This window comes from Rhinoderma darwinii, chromosome 3 (assembly GCF_050947455.1).
Source record: "Rhinoderma darwinii isolate aRhiDar2 chromosome 3, aRhiDar2.hap1, whole genome shotgun sequence".
Lineage (NCBI taxonomy): Eukaryota > Metazoa > Chordata > Amphibia > Anura > Rhinodermatidae > Rhinoderma > Rhinoderma darwinii.
The window spans coordinates 24,696,537-24,719,037 of NC_134689.1; the positions used below are offsets into that span (position 1 = coordinate 24,696,537).

At 42.2% G+C, this 22,501-nt stretch overlaps 1 protein-coding gene across 2 annotated transcripts in view; it reads left to right on the top strand.

Annotated features, from left to right (window-relative positions):
• CCDC69 (coiled-coil domain containing 69) overlaps positions 1-22,501 on the top strand; it is a 44,402-nt gene that overhangs the window by 19,162 nt on the left and 2,739 nt on the right. The window contains exons 2-7 of one of the 2 annotated variants that reach the window (XM_075859890.1): positions 2,692-2,740; positions 3,142-3,278; positions 5,058-5,145; positions 6,929-6,969; positions 7,930-8,031; positions 20,994-21,113. In XM_075859890.1, the coding sequence (XP_075716005.1) occupies positions 2,692-2,740; positions 3,142-3,278; positions 5,058-5,145; positions 6,929-6,969; positions 7,930-8,031; positions 20,994-21,113 (537 nt within the window). The remainder of the gene's footprint in view (positions 1-2,691; positions 2,741-3,141; positions 3,279-5,057; positions 5,146-6,928; positions 6,970-7,929; positions 8,032-20,993; positions 21,114-22,501) is intronic. The other variant, XM_075859891.1, reaches the window with a different exon arrangement.

The window sequence follows — 22,501 nt, forward strand, 5'->3', positions numbered from 1 at the left end:
TTGTAAAAAAAATAAATAAGTGTCAACAAAGTATCATTTCATGTGTCTGGTCCAATTCCTTACGGAAGTGCGTTTGTCAAACATTTAAAGGGAACATGTCAGCCGTTTCGAGGCCTCAAAACGGCTGACATAGTGGTTTAGGGAAGGGAAAGGGCACTTTATACTTACCTCTTACCTTGCAGGTTGCATAAATGTGTGTTTAATTCCCCTGACGCCGATTCCAAGTGCCACTGAGGCGGGACTTGATGTGTAAGAGCTCCTGCACTGCACATTGCAAGCCACGCCCCTCTGAGTGACAGATCTAGCAGTCTCCTGATTGGCCGCTAGAGCTGTCACTTAGAGCAGAGAATGGCACTTGCCACAGCCGCACCAGGGAAATAAAACATCAGTTTCTTGATCATGCAACTTGCATGACCGAGAAAAGATTTATGTTTGAAACACCCTTCACCTCCCCTATATCAACCTGTCAGTAGTTTTAAAGCCTCAAAATTTCTGACAGGTTCCCTTCGACAAATTCGCTGACGGGTTTTTAGACCGTTTTCACATTCACACGTAAAATCTGAATAAAAAAATATTATGCCCCCATATCCATATATTTTCTGAAAGTAAACACCTGGCCTATTGGTAAAATGCCACTTGGAGCTTTTGACTCATGATCGCCTCCATACAATTTTGAATCAAAGTGTAACATTTTGTAAAAAATAAATAAATTAATGTTTGTGGCTTAATTTTCTGACTCCAGCAGAGCCATGAGACATACCACATATCCTGAAAATAAACTATGTCTACATACAAATAATGGTAGTAAACATTTTAAAGCAACCTTCCAGTTCCCACAAAAAAATAAACTAGCGATCGAATAATTTTTAAATTACCCAGTGTCCATCCCGTTAGTTCTCCTGTCTCCATTGCCTCATTCTCGGTGCCCATTGTCTTCCATCCAACATGGCCGCTGCTATCTCAGACTTGCACAGGGAGTGTAGTCTGCATGTCTGAGACACGCCCCCTCCTCCTCTGCCCTCTGAAGTGTCACTAGCGATGAACCAGCGCTGACGTAATCAGCACCGGTCCATTAGAGGGCAGTGAAGGAGGAGGAGGTGGCGTGTCTCAGACATGCAGACTTTTTTTTCGTTCCGGGTAAGGGGTGCGATGACTTCTTTACAATGCCCTGTTACTTAAGCCAGTTGAGGGCATCTCTTTCTCTGGGGATGTCTTCTGCCTGTGCTCTCTGCAGCACCCCACAGATCATCCAGAGTGGTTTGCTAGGCCAGTGATTACCAACCATTTCCTGGAACCCTGGGGATCCTAAGAAACAGATCAGGGGTTCCCCAGAGGACAGAAGCAGAAATATCTGTCACTTTTACAGCAAGGAAGGCAGTTTCAGCCTGTACATAGAGGCTTTTCATGGGTACAGGCAGGGTTGGACTCGTCCACTAGAATACCAGAGGATCATCTGGTGGACCCAGACTCTTACCCAATAATGGGTCCTAAAAGGTCCAGCAGAAGACAACCCCATTTGGAGCAGACTAGGAAGCCATTAATTTGCCACTAGGGTCTATTTCTTATGGGGGATTCACAAATAACCTATTAGACCTTATTGATGATATGTCCTATCATACAATGATAACAAGAAGTGGATGTGCACGTATTCTGTAGAGATGGTTGGTGGGTCTTCAGAGTCTTTCCTTCTGATGGGCCCAAGGGACCCCAGGCTGACGTTGGGTTACAGACAAATCCTTCAACAAATCTTGGGCAAAACATAAAATGCTTTACCATCCCCTACACCAAGCTTCGTGGAGGTAGGAATAGAGAGTAGGGTTTCCCCAGGAGTGAAACGTGTTTCAGGGGTTTCCCCATGGTAGCATCGTTGGGAATCAATGACTTGGGAGACAGTGTTAAATAACAAATGGATCATTTGTTTTGGCCAGAAAGAGAAGGTCCCAAACATTTTGCACATAGATGATTAGCTGGCCATACACAAGATTTTAGACGACCACTTTCTGAATGATTTGTCAGTCATGGTTGGTTCTGTTGATCTCTGCCTTGTTCTGTGACACAATTGATTTGAGCATCCCTCATGGTGCACATCTATCATCAGTCATGAAAGATATTCCAGTTATGCCAACTACTGCACCCAACAAGCGCACATGGTCGACCGCCGCACCATTCAATGTCCTCACTATGGTTGAACAGTGAAGAGGAAAGGGTGGGGTTCTCGAGATCAATAGGGGTCCCACTGGTAGAGCCTCCAGTGATCAGAAAAGCATCCCCTATCCTGTGGATGGTGATAATTTATGATGCTAGGAAAACCCCCTTAAAAATGCACCAACATTTAGAAGAAAATTGTCTAAATAGGCTTTTATGGCCAACTAAAAAGTCTAGTGTTTGACCAGTTTTACGTTTTCCAAAAATATATTACCCCAGACCCTAAAAATATAAGTTTTATTGGGTGTATGTGCAATTATTAAATGGTCCCCAGATCCCCTGATCTTACTTTCCAAGGAGGGTCAAGCCACTCGCCACTTACTTCACATACTTCGATGCCCTTTAAGGCCCAAAAATGTTCTAATTTTAATCTAAATTCAATATATAAAGCGGTGTAGTGCGGACATACAGATTTTCCACATTAAAATGGACCGAGGTCTACACAATGGCGTCTTGTAAATCAATCCTCTCTCTTTCTCCTTTTAGAGACGTCACAAGGCAAAGAAGAACGAGCGAGAAATAAGTGACATAAATGGTGAGAAAGTTCTCTGATTCTTTGTTGTGCAGGTTACCGGAGATGGCAGAAGAAATCCACAGCTGTTACTTAACCCTTTCCTGCATGTCCGTGCACCGACGTGGCTATTAGAAACATCTGGACATAGAGATTGGGGCAGCTCTGGATACTAGAAAGACCCTGAGCAAAACTATTGCTGTTCCGGCATGATTTACCAATGGATAGTCGACGTAACGTTTGCCGTTATGTGAACATGGTCATCGATGAGTTTCTTTACGTTGTCGGCATAATTAATATGAGATGTATTCTACTTTTTTGTATTTAAAATGATTTTGTCTGGTTGGATAGTGTTCTATATCTATATATAAGTATCCTGTTGGATTCTACCATGGTCTCCTTTTTCTTGGTGACCTGATATGTAGACAACGGGACTCAAAAGATCAAGGACAATGAGCAAGAAATCAAAAACCTTCTTCAAAGATTCCAGGAGGAGAAGGTTGCCCTGGAAAAGGCCAACAACCTCAAGCTGGAAGAGCAGGAACGTGATCTGAAGGAACAGGTTAGTTTCACGTTATTAAAGATATTGTCCCATTAGAATGAAGCTTGGCCGGAGATCAACTGATCACCGCGTGCACGACTTCGGAAACTGCAGCCAAACATTTCACTACAGGTGATTGCTGACCATTCATATGAATGGCTGTCCATGTGATACAAGTTTGGCTTTGTCCGCCAGAGCTCCTCTTTGTTAGGGCTAGTTCGCACATATTTTTTGGACGCGGAAACCACGTCGGAAAACGCGCCAAAAAATGGCCAAAAATGCCTCCCATTGATTTCAATGGGAGGCGGAGGCGTTTTTTTTTCAGCGAGCGGAAAAACCGGCTCGCGTGAAAAAGGGACATGCCTTATCTTCGGGCGTTTACGCTTCTGACCTCCCATTGACATAAATGGAAGGCAGAAGAAGCGTATTTCGCTGCGCTTTTTATCCACGGTGCTCAATGGCCGCGGGCGAAAAACGCTGCGAAAATCGGCGTGCAGGGAGAGGAAAATCTGCCTCAAACTTCCAAACGGAATTTTGAGGCAGATATTCCTCCTGCAAAAAACTCAGTGTGATCTCCGCCTTAGTGGTTCTCTGCTCTCACTAATAGAGGGAGGTCCTCCTAAAGGTCCTATGTAGTCCTCTATATAGTCAAAATGCCCTAGTAGGGTATATGAAGAAAGGTTCTCTCGATAGGACAACCCCTTTAAGTATTTCTGGAATAGGAAAATAAATTTATGACCAACAGACTCCTCTAGATGTTTACATGATTCCTCTATTTGGGATTCTTACAGAAGCAGGGTATTCTCTCTTTTTTTTTTTATAATATTTATTTTCCATTTTTCAAAATAACATACAAGATGTGCAATAAACATTTGCATAATATAAAATCAGCTTCTCAAACACTTAGAGCAACTTTGCGTTCATTCCAGAGGTTCAAGTATACATTTCAAAAACATTGAGTAAATATTCATTACAAACATATTCAAGAAAACTAATGATAAAAAGAAGCCGGGTATTCTAATCCATGACGGTTTGTACAGGATGTTGGCAGCCATTAAAGGCGTTGTTCCAAAATTGACAATTCTAACCTATCCAATTACCACCAATCGTGAGAACGGGGGTCCCGAACCCCCCGTTCCTCGTCACTGCAGCCATAGCAGTGAGGAGCACCTTGAATAGAGTGACGGTCGAGCATGCGCCTGCCGCTACATTTTAAGTCTATGGGACTGACAGAAACACCCGTCAGTCCCACAAACTTCGAATGGAACGACATGCTCGACCGCCGCTCTTTTCAAAGTCCTCCTCACTGCAGTCGATCAGTGAAGCAGAAGGTGTGGGACCCCCGTTCTCGCGACTGGTGGGGACCCCCAGCAGTCACACAGCTATGACCTGTACTGTGGATAGATAATTGTCAATTCTGGGAATAGCCTTTTATTAAGAGAATAATTTTTTTTTAAATTAAATGGAAATGGCACTGAATGGAAAAGATGACACTAGTTCTGTATGTTGGGTCTACAGCCGGGGATCTCCACCCATGGCTGTGTGTTGCAGGCTTCAGACGTTTAATGGGGATTATATTATAAGGCATAGACCTTATTGGGGCACAGATTTATATGTTGGCCATGTGAATTTTCATAGAAGCTTTGGCACCCAATGGGTTATGAGGAAAGTTTTAACATATATGATAAAGTTTTCCTGCAGATGCCTCTGAAGCAGATAAAAAGTACAAGTGCTTTATACTTTACTAGTTTATGACTTCAATGTTTCTTGGTAAAAGTTTACAAATGTTTGTTTTTACAGGCTAAGAAAGATGCCGATGCGGAAACGGAGCAGCGTCTTTCAGAAAGGGCGTCAGAGATAAAAGCTGAAATGGATGTGAAAATTGCAGGTAAAATAAAATATTGTGTTTTTCAGACTTTTAAATGCATTTGGTATAAAAGTATGTCAAAGTGTATGTGCCTTATAGTCGAAATACCAGGCAGAAGTGAAGCCATATGCCACAGCTGATCGGTATGGATACTCCGAAGTCAGTACAGGGTGCAGCGGCTGTCCACCTTCATGTTGTCCCATTGTCCTCTGCAGCGATAGGGTGTCACAAGAAGTGGAAAATTGCCCAAAAGACCATTTGTTTGACTAGCAACCAATTTCACCCTCCTTGTGACACGAAGTAGTTACAGCTGAAAATAGAGCAACAGCAGCACACGCTAAGGGTAGGAACACACAGCGTGTTCTGGGGGTATACGCTGCGTCAAGCTTCGCCGCGTATCCGCCCTGAATACCGCAGGGAATGCCATCTGAAAAATCGCACCACATTGTCATCCCAGGAGGCCGGACTGGAGAAGAAGTAGGGAACTCTGGGTAAATATAACTTTTTTTTTCTTGCGCTTTTTGCAGCGGAATCGCTGTGATTCCGCCGCAAATGTCGCAACACACTCCACTTTGCTGCCGGTTTAAGCACTCCATTGAATTCAATTGGAAAACCCGCTACAGAAGAGCGGCGATTCCGCAGCATAATTGACATGCAGGTGAATTTATGTGCGTTTTTGAAATCTCACCCACACTGCTGCTACTGTAATACGCTGTCGATTTTCCGCAATGAATCCGTTGGGGAAAATCCGCAGTGTTTACGCTGTGTGTGTTCGTACCTTTAGAGATCCAAAAGTATACAAAATAGAAGTAGTAGACCGTATCCAATCAACTAAAAAAAGCATATATTTTTATTGGTACATCTAATTGGATACCATGTTGGATGTACCAATAAAAATGTAGCCTTAAGTTTTTTTCACCTGATTGGATACGGTCTACTACCTCCTTTTTATGGCTGCCAAGTAGTTTCAGGTGACAAAGGGATAATGGGAAGGTGACAACTTGTACTGTCATGTGTATTGATACTTCTCAATCCTCCACTATCGTGATAAGAACAGACAGCAGGGGGAGCTAGAGAGCACGGCATTCATTTAGTCGTTTGGACTCCATTACAAATAGCATCATGGGAATACAGATGGAGTGACCTAGGTAGCCCACTCCCTCTGTCAAACCACTAAGGTGCTGTGGTTGCTATTGACTATGGCATCTAAGGGGTCAAATGGCAATGATCCCGGGTGTTGCAGCGGGGTGTCTGCTGTACATCACTAAAGCCATCACTGCCCCATAAATCTACGGCACAGTGCGTTAAAGCACCGCTGCCTGCATTGTGCATATCAAGAAGGAGTTAAACACTATGATATTGCAACAGTTGGTGTACCGGACCTTAGGTACTCCGATTCTGGCAGTAAAGATAACTAGGTACATTTTATAAAAATGTAACGGGTCACCGCATCTCCTGCTCGAAGTTGGAAGTGATGGCGGGTGACGCATCCAGCATATTGGGAGGTCCAGTAACCATACAGCGCCCAAAGCTTCTCTGTCACAGCTGGGCGGGAAATACTTTGGATGTCGTACGGTTGCCTCGTGTTTCCCGGCTTTCCTGCAAACGTCAAGTGAGAGATCAAGAAAACATGATATAATAGTGACCCTTTAATGGAAAGAAAATATAATTAGTTATTAGTAGTTATTCGCTTATTATAATGACCTTCTAATAGTTGTGTTCTGTGTCGTGTAGGTTTTGTGTTGTGTTTTATATTTTCCTAGTGTTTGAATGGAAATAATAATACTTTTCGTTTTTTCCACAGAGCTGCAGAAAAACTTTGAACAAGAAAAGGCCTCACTTACAGTAAGCTGTGAAAAATTAACCACTTCCCTTCCGGTCAATTTATCTTTGACCGGAAGAGAAGTGCTGGTTTCGTGGTCTTTGATAAACCGCATCTAAGCCATTATTATTTTTTATATAAATAATACAGAAAAGAAACATTAATTGGTATCTCCGTGACTGTAACGAACTATTCAAATATTTAGTTATTTATCCTGCACGGCGAATGCAGTAAAAGAAGAAAAACAATTCTAGAACTGATGTTTTCTGGTTAACAAAAGTAAACCGTGATCAAAATGTCTTATGTACCCCAAACAAAAACCACAGGTCACCCTGCAAAAAAACAAGCAATCACACATCTCCATTGACGGAAAAATAAAACCGCCAGAATCGCTGATTTTTGGTCACTTCATATCCCACAAAAAAATTAAATAAAAAGTGATCAAAAAGTCTCATGTAGCCCAAAATCGGACCAATAGAAACTACAGCTCGCCCCGCAAAAAATAAGCCCTCATACCGCTCCATCGACGGAAAAAAAAAAAAAGTGGTTCTCAGAATATGACGGGAAAAACCCACACATTTTTATTTTCAACAATTTGCTTCTTCTTGTAAAAGTAGTAAAACATAAAAATTTGGTATCGCCGTAATCGTATTGACTGGTACAATAAAGTTAACTTGCCATTTTTACCGTAGGGTAAAAGCCATAAAAACAAAACCACTTATAAGATTGAGGAATCGCTTTTCCTATTCTACCACACAAATAATTTTTTTCCAGTTTCCAATACATTATATGGTACAATAAATGGCGCAGTGAAAAACAAGCCCTCATACGGCTATATCGACGGAAAAATAAAAAAAGTTATGGCTTTTGGAAGGTGGGGAGGAAAAAATGACAGCTAAAATCACAAAAATGGCTGAGACCTGAAAGGGTTAAAGGGGGTTAATAATAATGTGTAAATAAAATATTAAATCTACTTTTTATAGGAAACCATCACTGACCTTAAAAGCCAGTTGGACTCTTTCTTACAAAAAATTCAGCAAAGTGAGGAGTCGGCCTTGAAACAAAACTACGAGAGGCACATTAAGGTACAAAGTCAATGAAAGTTTGTTACTTTGTTTAAAGAGGCTCTGTCTCCACATTATAAGTGCCCTGTCTCCTACATAATGTGATCGGCGCTGTAATGTAGATTACAGCAGTGTTTTTTTATTTCGAAAAATGATCAATTTTAACATAGTTATGACCTATTTTAGATTTATGCTAATGAGTTTCTTAATGCCCAACTGGGCGTGTTTTTACTTTTTGATCAAGTGGGCGTTGTGGCGAGAAGTGTATGACGCTGACCAATCAGCGTCATACACTTCTCCCCATTCATGTACTCCGCACATAGTGATCTTGCGAGATCATGATGTGCAGTCACTTACTCACACATTAACGTTACTGAAGTGTCTTGAGAGTGAATAGACATTGCCTCCAGCCAGCCAGGACGCAATGCCTATTCACAATCCCGACACTTCGGTAAAGTTTGTGTGGGACTTACAGCACAGCAAGCATAATCTCGCGAGATTACGCTTGCTGTCATTAAGTCCCACACCAACGTTACCGAAGTGTCGGAATTGTGAATAGGTATTGCGTCCTGGCTGGCTGGAGGCAATGTCTATTCACTCTCAAGACACTTCAGTAACGTTAATGTGTGAGTAAGATCACTATGTGCTGATTAACAGGTTCCCGACCGCTGGCCGTAAATATACGGCCAGCGGTCAGGGTCTCTAAAGTCCGCCGTATAGACTATTTACGGCGGCACTTCAGAGACTGTGCACGCGCGATCGCGTGCACACAGCTCTGTGCCCTGGCTGTTGCTAACAGCCATGGGCACTGGGCAGAATGTCAGGGGTCAATCTTTTGGCCCCTGAACATGTGATCGCTGTGACAACCAATCACAGCGATCACATGCATTTCTGCATAGAAAACAGTGTGCACGCGATCGAGTGCACACAGCCCTGTGTCCACGCTGTTACCAACAGCTCTGGGCACTGGGCAGGGTATCAGGGACCAATCTGATGGTCCCTGAACATGTGGTCGCTGTGAAAACCTATCACAGCGACCACATTTGTTTTATTTTGACTTTTCTGGCAGTAAATCTCCTGCCTCTTTTCTTCTCCTCAAACATTGTTTCAGTTTGAGGAGAAGAAGAGACTCGGGAGAATTGCTGCCAGAAGATTACAGTTACAGTTACACAAACAATACAGTTACACTCTAAAACATTCTCTGTATAGATAGATTTCTATCTATCTATACAATCTATCTATCCATCTATCTTTTTTTCTATCTATCTACCTTTCTATCTTTTATTCTATTAGAATAGGCAGGTAGGGAGTATATAATTATATATATATCCACATATATATAATATATATAGCAATAGCGGTTTATTTTTTTGTTAGCGGTAGTGTAGATATATATAGCAGTTAGTTTGTGTGTTTTATATAAAAAAATAAATAAAAAAAAAACAATTTGTTTAGTTAGTGTTAGTTACGTTATGGCGAGGAAGTTGTTTAGCGCCGAGGAGGCATACGCCATGCTGTGGTCTGAGTCGGAGACCGCATCAGAGATGGCGTCCGAGATGGAACCTGTTTTAGGTAGTGACGATGACAGCGTCACTTCAGGTTCATCTTCAGGGGACGTTGTCCCTGATGCAGTTGAAACTGCAGAACTTGAAAGCGCAGGGCCAAGTAGCGCTGTAGCACGGGACAGCCTGGTCCCTTCAGTCCAGGCTCTTGTATGGGCACCTGCCCCATCTTTTGGGCCTAGAATCCACGGATTTACTGCCACTCCTGGCATAACCGTGGACAATACAAATTTTGTCCAAATGGATTACTTCCATTTATTTATAACGGACGACATCCTAAATCAGATTGTCCACGAAACAAATTTATATGCCACTCAATATATAATGCAGAAACCTTCATCCACCCATGCCAGAGATTGGACACCCACCAATTTGCTGGAATTAAAAATTTTTTTGGGGCTCACCCTAAATATGGGTATTGTCAAAAAGCCCTCCATTAGGTCTTACTGGTCAACAAGACCCGCCCAAGCCACCCCAGTATATTCTGCAGTAATGCCCAGGTCTCGTTATGAGACAATAATGAGGTTCCTCCACTTCAATGACAACGCACAGGCCCCCCCAAGTACCGATGCAAACCGCGATCGGTTGTTCAAAATAAGACCGCTAATAAATTCCCTGAATAATTTATTTCTGCAACTCTACACCCCTGAGCAGAATGTAAGTGTGGACGAATCCCTCCTCAACTTTCATGGAAGACTTAGCTTTCGCCAATATCTACCTTCCAAAAGGGCAAGATATGGGGTTAAGCTCTACAAATTGTGTGAAAGCGGGTCAGGATATACCACCGCCTTCAGGATTTATGAAGGGCGGGACCGCACAATAAATGTTCCTGGATGCCCCCCTGATCTTTCCACCAGCAGTAAGATCTTGTGGGAGATAATGCAGCCTCTGCTTCACAAGGGGTACCACCTGTACGGTGATAATTTTTATTCCAGTGTGCCCCTGTTTAGGCATTTGCATGCTGCAAGGACTGGGGCATGTGGTACCATGCGCAAAAACAGAATTGGTTTTCCACAGCAATTAGTGGGGAAGCGCATGGTAAAGGGGGACTCCTGTGCTTATGCATCTGAAGAATTGCTGGCGTTCAAGTTCAGGGATCGCAAAGATGTGTATGTGCTAAGCACGATTCATACCGCAGGAACAGTGGCAGTGAGGGAAAGGGGGGCAACATCGGACAAGCACAAACCAGTGAGCGTGTCCGAATATAACAAGTACATGGGGGGGGGGGTGGATTTAAGCGACCAGGTTTTACAGCCCTATTTAGTAAAACGCAAAACTAAAACCTGGTACAAAAAGGTGGCCATTTATTTGTTACAGGTGGCCATCCACAACTCATTTGTGCTCTACAAAAAAAACAGAGGCAGAGACACATACCTGGATTTCCAGGAAAAAATTATTGAAGGCCTCATTTTTGATGTTCAGGACACCCGAGAATGCCCCCAGTCTGAGGATGTCACGCGACTGACTGAAAGACACTTCATCAGTCGGATTCCCCCAACACCAACCAGAAGCAACCCCCAGAAAAAGTGCCGCGTCTGCAGAAAAGACGGGCACCGCAAAGATTCCCGATATTTCTGTCCCTCATGTCCCTCACAACCAGGCCTGTGCATTGAGCCATGTTTTAAAAAATACCACACTGTTCTGCATTATTAGATTTTAGTTAATTCGTTGAAAATATATTTGCCCTACATTACGTTTTTATTTTTCCCCTGATTTTACTCCAAGGGTGAGGGAGGGAATGGGTGGGTGGGGGGTGGATGTCATGTTTGCATATTCTCTAAAGTTCATCTGCTGGAGAGCTCCATTTGCATAAACCTGCAATTTCTTATTTTAGAAAACCCCAAAAAATAAATTCCCATTATACCCCTAGATGAATATTTTGGGATTTCTGCTTCAAGAGCAGATATTTTGGACGTGTTATAGAAACTCTGAGTTTTGTAAAACCAGCTTTGAAAAAAAGCGATTTGTGAAATAATCTTCTTCTATCGTCCGCCCTCCTACTTCTCTATGTGATAATAAGGCCTACATATTTGGTATCCCCATGCTCAGGAGAAGTGGAAGAATGTGAAAGGAGATTAATTTTGTCCGTGGTCTATGTCGTGTGTGAAAAATGCTGGTATAAACTGACGCATTTGCTAAAAAATTGCTAATTTTATTTTGATCCATCTTATTCAAGAAACATTCAGAAGAAAACTGGACTGTCTAAAAATATGATAAACCCCTTGAAGGAAACCTTGTGGGGTCTACTTGTGTGAATGAAGTCATTTATGGGGTGATTCTAATGTTTCAGCAGCATTAGGCCCCCCAGAAAACAGTATGCGGCTATAAAATCAAGTGCAGAATTCCTGGACCGAAAAGGCCAAATAGCCTCCTTTTATGCCAAGCACTGGCACATGCCCGTGAATAAAGCACACATATTTGGTATCCCCATGCACAGGAGAAGTGGAAGAACGTGAAAGGAGATGAATTTTGTCCGTGGTCCATTTTGTGTGTGAAAAAGCTAGCATAAACTGACACATTTGTTAAAAAGAAAGGTAATTTTATTTTGTTCCATCTTATTCAAGAAACTTTCAGAAGAAAACTGGACTGTCTAAAAATATGATAAACCCCTTGAAGGAAACCCTGTGGGGTCTACTTGTGTGAATGAAGTCATTTATGGGGTGATTCTAATGTTTCGGCAGCATTACACCCCCCAGAAAACCGTATGCTGCTATAAAATCGAATGCAAAATTCCTGGACCGAAAAGCCTCCTTTTATGCCAAGCCCTGGCACATGCCCGCACAGTGAATAAGGCACACATATTTGGTATCCCCATGCACGGGAGAAGTGGAAGAACGTGAAAGGAGATGAATTTTGTCCGTGGTCTATACCGTGTGTGAAAAATACTAGCATAAACTGACGCATTTGCTAAAAAATAGCTGATTTTTTTTTGTTCCATCTTATTCAAGAAACTTTCAGAAGAAAACTGGACTGTCTAAAAATATGATAAACCCCTTGAAGGAAACCTTGTGGGGTCTACTTGTGTGAATGAAGTCGTTTATGGGGTGTTTCTAATGTTTCAGCAGCATTAGGCCCCCCAGAAAACAGTATGCGGCTATAAAATCAAGTGCAGAATTCCTGGACCGAAAAGGCCAAAAAGCCTCCTTTTATGCCAAGCCCTGGCACATGCCCGCACAGTGAATAAGGCTCACATATTTGGTATCCCCATGCACGGGAGAAGTGGAAGAATGGGAAAGGAGATTAATTTTGTCCGTGGTCCATACCGTGTGTGAAAAATGCTAGCATAAACTGACGCAATTGCTAAATTCTTGCATTTTTTTCCAATTTTGCCCACTTTAGAGAAAAAAATAAAAATGATATATACTGACAAATGCCACTAAAACAAAGCCCTATCTGTCCTTTAAAAAGAGTGTAAAATTCAAAGATGAACTTTATTCACCTGCTGAGTTATAGTCATCTAAAGAAGCGCATAGCAAAATTGTGAAATTTGCTCTGGTCATTTAGCTGTAAAACAGCCTAGTCCTTAACCGGTTAAATGAATGGGGAGAAGTGTATGACGCTGATTGGTCACTGATTGGTCAGCGTCATACACTTCTCTCCACAACGCCCACTTGGTCAAAAAGTAAAAACATGCCCAGTTGGGCATTAAGAAAGTCATTAGCATAAAGCTAATATAGGTCATAACTCCGTCAAAAATTATCGTTTTTCTAAATAAAAAACACTGTTGTAATCTACATTACAGCGCCGATCCCATTATGTAGAAGATGGGCCACTTATAATGTGGTGACAGAGCCTCTTTAACCCCTTAAGGACGCAGCCTAGTTTTGGCCTTAAGGCTCAGAGCCCATTTTTCAAATCTGACATATTTCACTTTATGTGGTAATAACGTCGGAATGCTTAAACCTACCCAAGCGATTCTGAGATTGTTTTCTCGTGACACATTGGGCTTCATGTTCGTGGTAAAATTTGGTCGATATATTCAGTGTTTATTGGTGAAAAATTGCAAAATTTAGAGAAAATTTTGAAAAAATTGCATTTTTCAGAATTTAAATGCATCTGCTTGTAAAACAGACGGTTATACCACCCCAAATAGTTACTAGTTCACATTTCCCATATGTCTACTTTAGATTGACATCGTTTTTTGAACATTCTTTTATTTTTCTTGGACGTTACAAGGCTTAGAACATAAACAGCAATTTCTCATATTTTTAAGAAAATTTCAAAAGCCTTTTTTTTAAGGTACCTCTTGAGTTCTGAAGTGGCTTTGTGGGGCCTATGTATTAGAAACCCTGATAAAACACCCCATTTTAAAAACTAGACCCCTCAAAGTATTCAAAACAGCAGTTAGAAAGTTTTTTTAACCCTTCAGGCATTTCACAGGAATTAAAGCAAAGTGGAGGTGAAATTTGCAAATTTCATTTTTCTTGCTGAATTTCAATTTTATTCAATTTTTTTTCTGTAACAAAGAAGGTTTTACCAGAGAAACACTACTATATATGTATTGTCCAGATTCTGCCGTTTTTAGAAATGTCCCACATGTGGCCCTACTGCGCTCTTGGACTAAAAGACAAGCCCTAGAAGCAAAGAAGCACCTAGTGCATTTTGAGTCCTCTTTTTTATTAGAATATATTTTAGGCAGCATGCCAGGTTTGAAGAGGTGTTGAGGTGTCAAAACAGTAGGAATCCCCCAATAGTGACCCCATTTTGTAAACTACACCCCTCAAGGAATTCATTTAGGGTTGTTGTTACCATTTTGACCGCACATTTTTTTCACAGCACGTATTTGAATTGGGCTCTGAAATGAAAAAAATGTCATTTTTTCCAATAAGATGTAATTTTTTACCAAAATTTCTTATTTTCACAGGGAACAAAATACTCAATTTTGTTGCCCAATTTCTCCTGAGTGCATCAATACCCCATTTGTGGCAATAAACTGCCGTTTGGGCCCATGGGAGGCCTCAGAAGGGAAGGAGCGCTGTGTGTTCTTTGGAGTACAGATTTTGTTGGATTGGTTTTCGGGTGCCATGTCGCATTTGCAGAGCCCCAGAGGTATCAAAGCAATGGAAACCCACCAGAAGTGACCCCATTTTGGAAACTACACCCCTCAAGGAATTCATTTATGGGTAATGTGACCATTTAGACCCCATAGTTTCTTCACAGAACTTATTTGAATTGGGCTGGGAATGAAAACAAAATTATTTTTGTCAAATAATATGTAGTTTTGGCTGAAAATTTCTTATTTTCACAAGAAACAAAATACCCCATTCTGTTGCGCAATTTGTTCTGAGTGCCGCAATACCCCATTTGTTGTGATAAACTGCCGTTTGGGCCCATGGGAGGGCTCAGAAGGAAAGGACCACCATTTGGCCTACTCGGGATTTTCTAGTGCGAAGTCATGTATGCAGAAGCCCCTGAGGTACCAGTACAGTTGAAACCCGCAAGAAGTGACCCCGTTTTAAAAACTACACCCTTAAGGCATTCATCTAGAGGTGTAGTGGCCATTTTGACCGGAGACCTACACCCCATAAACTGTAATGTGGGTTCTCCCGGGTATGGCAATACCCTACATGGGGCTGTTATCAGCTGCCTGGACACACAGCAGGGCCCAGAGGGGAAAGACTAGGGGGGATAAGCTGTGCGGAGTGCATCAGGGTAAGTAAAATTGGGGTAAATTATAAACCAAGGGATGTATGATAAATTTTAAAACACTCATACAGAGCTCTGGTTATTCGGGACACGTGTCACATTGATATATTGTGTCATCCCTTATCGCCCTCTTATAGCAGACTTTGCACCTCTTTTGACTTTTTCCCTTCTTGCCAGTTTGGGGAACTTCCCCTGGAAAGTGTTGCCCTGGTACGATGCGTGTGGGCTCGCTTCCAGAAGTACTGGGTGCCCCCCCTTCTTGGTCCCTAAAGATTAGGTTCTTGATAATCACCTCTTGAAATTCCAGGAAAGTTCCCGTCTGGCCTGCACATCGACGTAGCACGTACGCATTGTACAAAGCCATCTATATGATGTTCCCGGCCAGCTTCTTATACCACACCGCATGGCGCTGTAGGGCTTCAGGGCTTGATCTTACAAGTCCATCACTCCCATGTACCTATTGTAGTCCAGGATGCAGTCTGGTTTGGGGGTGGCCTTTCCTTCATATATCCTAAACCTGTAGGTATACCCTGATGCACTCTCACAGCTTATACATCTTCACGCCATACCTTGCCCTCTTACCCGGCAGGTACTCGCGGAATTGAACCCTCCCTTTAAAATGTACCAGGGACTCATCAATAGAAATACACTTCTCGGGGGTGTATGCTTGGGAAAACCGGGCACTGGAACGGTCTAATAAGGGTCTCCGTTTAGACAAACGGTCAAAACTGGGGTCATCGCGGGGTGGGCACGGCTCATTATCAGTATAATGTAAGAAGCGAAGTATTGCCTCATTTATTTATTTTTTTAGGTTCCAGTTCAGTTCTGAAGTTGCTTTGAGGGGCCCATATATTAGAAACCCCTATCAAATACCCCATTTTAGAAACTAGACCCCTCAAAGTATTCACAACAGCATGTAGAAAGTTTATGAACCCTTTAGGTGTTTCACAAAAATTTAGAGCAAAGTAGAGGTGAAATTTACATTTTTTTTTTGTCAGAAAATCCTCTTTATACCATTTTTTTTATAACACAAAAGGATTTATCAGAGAAACACAACTTAATACGTATTGCCCAGATTCTGCAGTTTAGAGAAATATCCCACATGTGGCCCTAGTGCGGTAATGGACTGAAGCATCGGCCTCCGAAGCAAAGGAGCACCTAGTGGATTTTGAGGCCTCTTTTTTATTAGGCACCATGTCCGGTTTGAAGAGGTCTTGTGGTGCCAAAACATTGGGAACCCCCCAAAAGTGACCCCAATTTGGAAACTAGACCCCTTGAGGAATCCATTGTAGTTTTCTTGGGGTGCATGCGGCTTTTTGATCAGTTTTTATTCTATTTTTAGGTGGCGTGGTGACTAATAAACAGCAATTCTACTATTGTTTTTTTTTCGTTTTTTTTTACAGCGTTCACCGTGCGCTATAAATGACATATTCACTTTATTCTGCGGGGCGATACGATTACGGCGATACCAGATGTTTATAGTTTTTTTTTATGTCTTATGGCGTTTGCACAATAAAATACGTTTTGTAAACAATCATTCACTTTTTGTGTTACCTTATTCTAAGAGCCATAACGTTTTTATTTTTCAATCAATAAAGCCGTGCGAGGACTTATTTTTTGCGTAACGAACTGTAGTTTTGATCAGTACCATTTTTAGGTACATGCAACTTTTTGATCTCTTTTTATTCCATTTTTTGGGAGGTGAAGTGACCAAAGAATTGTGATTGTGGTGCGGTTTATTATTTATTTTATTTTACGGCGTTCACCGTGCGGGATAAATAATGAAATAATTTTGTAGTTCAGGCCGTTACGGACGCGGCGATACCAATTATGTATAGTTTATTTGTTTGTTTATATATTTTTATTAATAATAAAGGACTGATAAGGGAAAAGGGGGGATTTTTACTTTTATTACTTTTAAATCTTTTATTTTCTAATTTTTACACATCTTTTTTTAACTTTTTTTTCACTTTATTACTTTGTCCCACTAGGGGACATGAGGGCAGGAGGCCCTGATCGCTATTCTAATACACTGCACTACATGCGTAGTGCAGTGTATTAGAACTGTCAGCTACTCACTGACAGCAAGCATAGTGGGTCCTGACGTTGTCAGGACCCACTAGGCTTCCGTCTATGGCATAGCCGGACGCCATTGTTTGGTGTCCGGTTGCCATAGTCACCATCGCCGGCCGCTATCGCGTAGCAGGCCGGCGATGGCAGCTTAACCCCTAAAAAGCCGCGATCTCTATAGAACGCGGCTTTTAAGGGGTTAATCAGCGGGGACACAGCGATCGGTCCCCGCTGTAGGAGCTGTGACAGCTGCTGTACGAGACAGCAGCGTCACAGCTCCTGTATGTGTCGGGAGGACGGCCGAAACGGCCGTTACTCCCGAGACGTACTATTACGGCATGGAGCGCGAACTATACAGCTGCCATGACGTAATAGTACGTCAAGGAGCGGGAAGGGGTTAATAATAACCAGCTTCCACTATTGGGCTCAGCGGAAACTGCGTCAGAATCAGCGCCAAAAAAAGGGCAAATTCGTCCTCCCATTGATTTCAATGGGGGGCAAAGGCGTTTTTTCTCCTGGGCAGATTTTGGCTGCTCGCGGGGAAAAAAAACGGAATGTCCTTTATTTCCGCCTCTGATCTATTGAATCAGTTGGAGAAAGTAAGGAAAAAAACTGCGGTGCTCGTTTCTGAGCGTTTTTGGCAGCGTTGTTTGCCCGCAGTCCTTACATTAGCTTCAATGGCTGTAGGTGAAAAACACTGAAAAAAAATAAGTGCAGGCAGTTAAAAATCTGACTCCAAATTCCTGTAGGAATTCTGAGGCAGATTTTTTTTCTGCCTGCAAAAATACACCGTGTGAACAGGGCCTCCGCCAGTTCAGACAAAAACAATCTCCGGATATTTTGGCACCAACAGGTCTTCAGATTTTTGTCTAGTACTGCCAGCAGCGGTGGTGGAAGCAGATATCTAGTAAATGTAGTATATATGAATATACAAAACTTTTCCCTCCTTGTAAATGTTCAGAAACCTCTTTAGTCTTCAAAAAGTCTGTCTAGTGTAAGGCCCCGTGCACACGACCGTAATTTTCATCCGTAATTACGGGTGAAATTGCGGACCCATTCATTTCTATAGGCCATAGACACCTTTCCGTATATTTTTGGATGTATGTCCGGGCCGTGAAAAAGATCTGCAAAATATAGAACGTCCTATTGTCCACAATTGCGGCACAGACTCGCCCATAGAAGTCTATGGGCGCTTCCGCAATTGCTGACGTAGCCGTCGGAATTGTATTTGCGGACAGTAAAATCTCTTACGGTCATGTGCATGAGGCCTCAAAGACTAGACGGAGGAGGGGGATGCAGCTGCAGTCTCTGCTTCGGAGTTTCAGTGAAACAGCATGAGGGGGAGACAGCTTATCAATTCAGAGCACACAGCACTGCTATTACATCATACCAGGAAGAGCTTGCTTAGTCAGCAAGCAGAGAGAAAGAACACCTACATTTAAAGATATCCGCAAAGGGAAAAGAGCCCAAATATACAGATTTCACAAACAATTTCCCCAAATCAGCAGAATAGGACACCACTTACAGCAGCCTGTATTCTGCTTATGGAGCAGCATAATCCGGTTTTAGTACAACTTGTCATGAATGAGAACTGCTAGGAATTTTCTTTCCCTGCTCCGTTATTGTAATGCTACATCACATATAGGGAACAATTTCGTAAGTAGATGTATATTAGGCACTTGTGTATGAAATGACCATTCATAGAATCCAATTAAGTTTAAGAGGACCTGTCCGCTCTCCTAGTATGGCCGTTTCACCAAATACTTGTATTCCGAATGAAATAAGAATTCTGGCACATCTTTTCTTAAAACTCTGTGTTGTTCTGTTCTTCTTTTATCACCCCCTGGAAATGTATCCATACCGTTGCAACGGTTGTTACCGTTTCCCTACTCAGTTGGGTATGTCCCTCCACTGTCCAATCATTGCTGACCGTGTCATACTGTGTAGGGACACAACCTATTGACAAGAACATCCAGTAATACCCAGTGGTCAATTTATTCATATGTTTCCAGGAGGAATAACAGAGGGACAGACCAACACAGCGTTTTAAGAAAAGATGCTCCAGCATTGTTATTTTATGGAGAAAACAAGTATTTACTAAAAACAGACTACATCATTTCTAAATAAATTTGCGGTGTACGTGAACTTTTTAATCCCTACACTTGGCAAATCAGAATTGTTCAGCTGATTAAATAAGATCTGTGTTCTGTTTATTCCCTTAGTTTATTATTCACATTGCGGTTATTTTAGTGCACAATGCAGTAATCCTATTCCTTTGATAATCTGTTCACACTTAGGTGTGTTTTGCATTCCAGGCCTCCCTTTAGTCATGCACGCGGAGGCTTAAAGGGCCGGAGTCCTCTTTATAAGAAGAAGTTCAAAAGTTTAAAAATGAAAAGTTTACGTTTTTCTCTTTGTGCGCTCTGCCTTATCTAATGCCTGTTTGTTTCAGTGTCTTGTGATTGGACACTGGTATCTGCTTAGTTTGATTTAATGCATATTAGGTTATTTACCGGTTTTGTTGACATAATTGGTATGTTGAATGGTTTCGTGTGTGTTTATACAATTTTACATAAATTGCTCTAAAGTGAACGTCCACCCTTGAATACCATTTGGTTTTAAAGGGGTTTTCCCATCAGATACATTTATGTCATAAATGTCAGATAGATGCGTGTCCCACCTCTGTGACCGGCACCTATCTCTAGAACGGGCCCCCTAAACCCCGTTCTACTGCTGTGTTGTAGCTGAAGAGTGTGATTTCCGACTTTGGCTTATGGAAACCGCGTAGCTCACTGAGATACGCTGTTTCCGTAACAGCCGTAGTAGTAAATGGCAGTTCCGGAAGCAATGTAGCATGCGAGCTACGCTGTTTCTGTAGTTACCATACAATTCTATGGGACTTATGGAAACAGCGTAGTTCAGCGACCTACGCTGTTTCCGTAGTTCATGGTCGATTCAGCCACAACACCGATCAGTAGAACGGGGTTTAGAGGGCCCCGTTCTAGAGATAGGTGCGGGTCCCAGAGATGGGACCCGCATCTATCTGACATTTATGACATCCTGTTGATATGTCATAAATGTCTCTGATGGGAAAACCCCTTCAACTCATCTAGATAGTTTGAAAATGTTCTGTTTTTTTTTTTTTTTACTATATCTGTATAGTAGTTGGAGCTTTCTTGTCTAATACAGCGCTCCAAATCGGCTTAGGCTTAAACGATAACACTGAGTATCTGCAGTCACCACTAGAGGAAGCTTACTGCATACTGTTTATACATTGAACCTAATAATAAAATAATATGCAGTAAGCTCCCTCTAGTGGTGGCTGCAAGTAGTCAGAATTTTATAATTGAACTAAATGGCTGTGCAGAAGGTTTGGAACTCTGTATCAGAGTTATGAAGCGCTGACCACTATAAAGATATATTAAGAAATTAGTCAGCAGAGAATGGTGTGTCCAAAAATGACAAGTATTTAAAAGGTGGAGATTCACTTTAAGGATACCACGTACATTGTACAGATCATTGGCACAGTCTATACTCTGCTTTTGGTATTTTCAGGGTAGCATTCGGGAATACAAGAATGAACTTGTCATTAAAATTCCATAACATTGGAATATGTATATATGTATTATAAATAGCGCAGTCATCATCGAGGCCAATGCTTCTCCTTTGTTCTGTAATGATATCACCTTTATGGTATTTACTAAGGAATATGGGAGCCCTGGTGAGTTCTGGGAACAAGAGCTGCACAGCTTATACTTTGTGATTGAGATGAAGAACAACCTGATCAAGGAAAAAGACAAGAAGCTACTGAACCAGCAAGTCACGGTGAGTTGTATCCTATGTTGACCTTGGCTGCCGGATGTAATGTGATCACACTACTTTGTATAGCCATATGTTTGTTAAAGTAACAGGAAAACCTACACCGGTCTCCCAGGGTATGTCATACACCGCAGTCTTCTAATATACACTACATAGACAAAAGTATTGGGATGCACCTCTTAATCATTGAATTCAGGTGTTTCATTCAGTCCCATTGTCACTGGTGTATAAAATCCAGCACCTCGCTATGCAGTCGCCTTTACAAACGTGTGAAAGATTGGGTTGTTCTAAGGTGTTCACTGAATTCCAGCGTGGTTCGTGAAATTTCTTCCCTCCCTAGATATTCCATGATCAACTGTGAGCGATATTATTGTAAAGTGGAACTAAGGCATCTCAGTCACAAAGTGCAGACCACATAAAGTTACAGAACGGGGTCGCCCAGTGCTGAGGCACATAGTGAATAAAAGTCGCCGACGGTCTGCGGACTCGATGACTGCAGAGTACAAACCTCCTAAGGTATTAACACCCGCACAAAAACTGTGCCCCGGGAACTTCATGACATGGATTTCCATGGCCGAGCAGCTGCACACAAGCCTTACATCACCAAGTACAATGCCAAGCGTCAGATGGAGTGGTGTAAAGTCGCCGCCACTGGACTCTGGAGCAGTGGAAACGTGTTCTGTGGAGTGAGGAATCACGCTTCTCTATCTGACGGTCTGATGGAGGAGTCTGGGTTTGGTGAATGCCAGGAGAACGTTACCTGCCTGACTGCATTGTGCCAAATGTAAAGTTTGGTAGAGGAGGGGTAATTATATTGGATGTTTTTCAGGGGTCGGCCTAGACGCCTTAGTTCCAGTGAAGGGAAATCTTAATTCTTCAGCAGACCAAGACATTTTGGACAATTGTAGCTTCCAACTTTGTGGGAACAGTTTGGGGTTCGGCTCTTTTCTGTTCCAGCATGACTGCGCCCAGTGCACAAGGTCCATAAAGACATGGTGGGGGGAGTATGATGTGGAAGAACTTGACCGGCCGCACAGAGAGCCCTGACCTCAACCCCATTAAATACCTTTGGGATGAACTAGAAGGGAGATTCTGAGCCCGGCCCCCTCCTCCAACATCAGTGTCTGACCTCACAAATGTTCTTCAGGATGAATGGCTAAAAATGTCCACAGACACCCAAATATCTTGTAGAAAGACTTCTCAGAAGAGTGGAAGCTGCAAAGGGGGGGGGGGGGCAACTTCATATTAATGTCCGTGGATTTAGATTTGTTGTCATAAAAGCTCCTGTAGGTGTTAGGGTTAGGTGTCCGAATACTTTTGTCTATATAGTGTACTTTTATTATTGGAAGAAGTCATCTGCTAGTAGAGCTGCTGACTGCATTCTGCAGGCACAG